The sequence below is a fragment of the Euphorbia lathyris genome, chromosome 4 (assembly GCF_963576675.1).
Source record: "Euphorbia lathyris chromosome 4, ddEupLath1.1, whole genome shotgun sequence".
NCBI lineage: Eukaryota > Viridiplantae > Streptophyta > Magnoliopsida > Malpighiales > Euphorbiaceae > Euphorbia > Euphorbia lathyris.
The window spans coordinates 6,410,343-6,414,454 of record NC_088913.1 but is presented as its reverse complement, the minus strand read 5'-3'; the positions used below and the strand labels follow the sequence as shown (position 1 = coordinate 6,414,454).

Here is a 4,112-nt window from a genome sequence, read left to right as displayed (position 1 = left end):
CCTACTTAATACAATACATGGTGTAAGAATAAGAAACAAAGTTGGATTAGTAATAAATTCATGAACCCTTCTGGTAATTCTCCAAAGAAATGAAAAAAAAAATGTAGTTCACCTTCCAATTTGTCAAAGAAATGAAAAAAAAAAGAATGTTCACCTTCAATCTATTTGATTAAACAGAGACAAAAAAAAAACAAAAGACAACAATCGGTCTTCGATCTCTTTGATTAAACAATACAACAATAACAACAACAAAGCCTTAAAGACAGAAAAAAAGACAACAATCATCTCTTTGATTTTGCATAAATCCAAAGGAGAAGATGAGAGTGAAAGAAATGGAGGAAGAGGGAGAGATAGATGACCTGCAGAGTGAGGAACGACCGTGACATCGAAGGATGGAAGGATGGAAGGAGCTGACGGGACTGAGACATCACCGCATAGTGGGTACACAGAAAATCGGTAAAAAGGAAAGGGAAGGAAGGGAATTATATCTCCTCGAAGAGCGTTTGATGCGCCGGTTAGGAGGACCTAAGAGTGGCAAATGGATGTAATTGTGAAGGGTAAGGGAAGACCTAAGCAAACTTGGAAGAGAGTGATTGAAAGTGATATGAGTGTATTGGGGATTGAGAAAAATATGGTAGTCGATAGGACGGAGTAGAGGGAGAAAATTTATGTCGCTAACACGACTTGATTTCACGATTTTATACGATGGTTCATGTTAGCTTTGTTCCCTTACCCTCTATTGAAAATAACCAAATGCCCCCTAAAGTTGAACTTTCCCAATAACCTTAGGACCAGAATTGGCGCATATCCCAAAAAACTTCTAAAACTTTTAAACATATCCTGCAAATTTAGATATTTGTTTCAAGAGAAAATGAATAGGAGTCAAATTTACCCCAAAAGTTATTGATTTTCAATTTTACTTTCATCGTAATAAAATAGTCCAATTCTTCTCCCATAGTAGGAACTTTAACTCAATTTTACCCTTCCCTGAATACATACCAGCAAAAATTAGCAACAAATTGATTCGACAGAGGCAAAATTGAGTTATTTCTTACAATAGGAATAAAGTTGAACTTCCCCCAAAACTATAATTTCCTCATAGAAAATCAATCAGAGAAAGTCCACAGACATATTAGAGCAAGAATGAGGGAAACACAATAAACTATATCGGATTAAGCTCCGTCCATGTGTAAAACAGAACAACTACCTAGTATATGTATATATATACCTTCCATGATTTTGTTTCTGATTCGGGATATTTGCAGTAGCATGTCGAGAACATTTTGGGATGCTTAACAACTTTTGAGAAACTTTATCCACTAGATCTGTTCCGCCATCTTTTAATACCAAGACCATCTTTTCCAATGCTATTGCATTCTTAAGTAGAAACTCTACAAAGTGGAGAACAAGCTTACATTGACTATCTCCGTCTGAGAAACAGTCCCATCTGCATTCCAATACTTCTTCTCTCTGCAATCATGCAAGTCCGGAACATCTACACTCATTTGACACTGGAGGTAGAGTTTGTTAGTCCCAAAAACTAAATGAACAACACATGGAAATTGAATATAAATTTGGCATGCCAATCAACTCTGTCTGATAGAGACGCAAACTCCGTAATACAACAACAACAAAGTCTTAGTCCCGAAATGATTCGGATCGGCTAACATGAACCGCAAACTTCATAAGAAGTTAATTAAATTTGAAATTAGGATGGGTTCCAACAAATTTTATCTGATAGATCGGCAACTTTATAACTATTTTCTCAAGCATAGGTGAACTGCGAATTACACATAGAATTCCCCGGATGTGCTCATCAAAATTAGTACCATCCACAGTCAAACATTTGCAGTTTAACAACGGAGAAGATAGACCTTCTGCTTCCAAGTCTGTTAAAGTCTTCAAACAATAATAAGAATGAAAATTCAGAATCAATAGTGTAGATATAAAACTGAAAAACACAATTACATTTAAAAGCTATCAAATATTTCCTAACAGTGAGACACGGGAAAAAAACTTCAATCTTAGAAGTTACCTTGATAAACTTACTTCCAATATTTAGTTCTGTGGCATGTTCAAGCTCCTGAAGCTGCTCAAGGATCTGTTTGACGGTATTTTCATCGTAGACCTCCGCATAATAATTAAAATCAAGAGTAGCGCAAACTAAAGATGGCAGTTTCATCAATTTGAGAGAATCAATATCCAAACCATACATGTTCAATTCTTCAAGGTTTGGACATGAAATTACAATTGCACAACCTGAACTCCCATCATTTTCTCCTAAAACTAATTTCTTCAAAGAATATGAAGCTATAACAAGCTCATCATACAAAAAGTTCCTTAATTCCAATGAAGGAAGTAACAAACTGCCCGATAAAACACTTTTAATTGTTTCATCAGGCAAATTAGCAAAGGTGAGACTTCTAGATACTCTGTGACATAATTCTTCTAGGATCATAATTATCCCCATAATGAATATCTACGAAAATCAAACTTTTCAATGATTTGGAAGCAATAACACCTCCTTCGGCCACATCACAGTTAGTTAATTCCAACCATTCAGGCAATGGACTGCCAGATACAGCATTCTTGACTGCTGAAATATCCAAATTAGAACATTCCAACTTCAACATCTTGAGATGTGACCAATTTACTTTCCAGTTAGTCGTAAGACAGCAATTAAACAACTCTAAATTAATCAAAGTCACATTGTTGTAAAGGAATTTCAGCAACAGATACTCATACCCCCGAATCTCAGTGTAAAATTAGCTCCTCCGTATATTTTCTTGTTGCAAAACGGATTTTCGGAGTTAATTGAGGCTCTCTCCTTAAGTGACGATCATATTTGATATGGAATTTCTTTATCTTTGGGCAATCATGGAGAATTAGGGTATTGTTAATGAATTTAGAGAAATTTTCGTCATTCTTACCAGAGGAATCGAAGATTAGTACCGGAACATAAGTCCATTGATTCTGCCACCGTTTGGATAGAATTCCAGTCTGAATAACTTGTTTGGTTGAGGGCAAAAACGAAAGAATGAATTGAATAAGCGCATCCGGCAAATCACTGATCTGGTCTTCTTTATGCTCCAACTCCGGACTTCTGTTTGCTCCATTGGTATGGATTTCCTCCATTGTTTTGCTCTACGGACTGCTGTGCTTGTCGAAGGAAAATTAGGGATTTGAAGAACAGACAAACCCTCAATTGTGAAAAACAGATATTAAATAATGGCATTACACTTATTTGGTCCCAAAATTAAAGTTTTAAATAAACTACCAAAATCATTAATTAGTTCGAACTAAGAAAAAAATCATCAATTAAATCCATATTCTATCCTAAAATCAGAAATTATGACAATTTATTAAAGACTGAATTATGACAATTTATTAAAGACTGCAATAATAAGTTCAAAATGAGTTTGGGGAAAAAAGTCTGAAACTGTTCAACCGAATGATTTTCGATGAAACCTTAATTGATGATTTTTGTTTAGAATAAGGAGTAAATTGATGATTTTTGGTTAGTTCAATGACTTGATTGATGATTTTAATAGTTTAAGGCCTTAATTGACTTTGAAGGTTAGTTTAGGGAGTCAAATGGATATTATGCCTTAAATAATTCCAAAACAACTATTTTTTTTGGCATAATACACACTTGGATCCCTAAACTAAAACTTTAAAGTCAAATAAGCTTTAAACTATCAAAATCATCAATCACATCTCTAAATTAAGTAAAAATATCAATTAAGTCCTCATCCTAAGCAAAAATTATCAATTGAATCCTCATCAATTGATGATCGTTAATATTATTTATGCCAACCAAACTCTGACAAACAAGGCAATTTTTCTTCGATAAAAAGCATAATTAAATCCCTGAATTTTAGATGTTTTAAGGATAAAGGCCCTAGTCAATTGTTTTTCCACAGTAAATCATTGACTATTGATTTTGTTATGAATTTGACCCTTATTTAACTTTTTAATCAGGTTTGGAGAGGAGAAGATAGATTAGGCTATTCTAATGTTGAAACGCACAAAATGGAAGAAGATAAGATCGAGTTTGGAAAAACCTATTGGAAATTAATTTTCGTAATTTCTTCTTATTTTTTTACTTTCTA

The 4,112-nt window shown here is 34.0% G+C and overlaps 1 protein-coding gene across 4 annotated transcripts; it reads right to left on the bottom strand.

Annotated features, from left to right (window-relative positions):
- Positions 1–1,110: 1,110 nt before the first annotated feature.
- Positions 1,111–3,217, bottom strand: LOC136226634 (uncharacterized). Of its 4 annotated transcripts, none has more exons than XR_010687801.1 (2): positions 2,050–3,217; positions 1,111–1,899 (listed from the first exon to the last, which is right to left on the bottom strand). XR_010687801.1 is itself a non-coding variant. In XM_066015223.1 (2 exons), exons 1-2 carry the CDS (start codon positions 2,468–2,470, stop codon positions 1,693–1,695), a joined length of 642 nt encoding a protein of 213 aa, XP_065871295.1. In that variant the 5' UTR covers positions 2,471–3,217; the 3' UTR covers positions 1,111–1,692. The 4 variants fall into 4 exon arrangements, 2 of the variants coding, with proteins under 2 accessions (XP_065871295.1, XP_065871296.1); XR_010687802.1 differs by having other exon boundaries at positions 1,111–1,511; XM_066015223.1 differs by having other exon boundaries at positions 2,036–3,217.
- Between the last annotated feature and the right edge of the window lie 895 nt (positions 3,218–4,112).

What these genes read in the sequence shown, in the direction of transcription:
- LOC136226634 (XM_066015223.1), bottom strand. Translation starts at nt 2,470, where the DNA reads ATGGGGATAATTATGATCCTAGAAGAATTATGTCACAGAGTATCTAGA. An exon ending in TTGGAAGTAAGTTTATCAAG is followed by an intron (nt 1,900 to 2,035) that starts GTAACTTCTAAG and finishes TATTGTTTGAAG; the next exon opens with ACTTTAACAGACTTGGAAGC.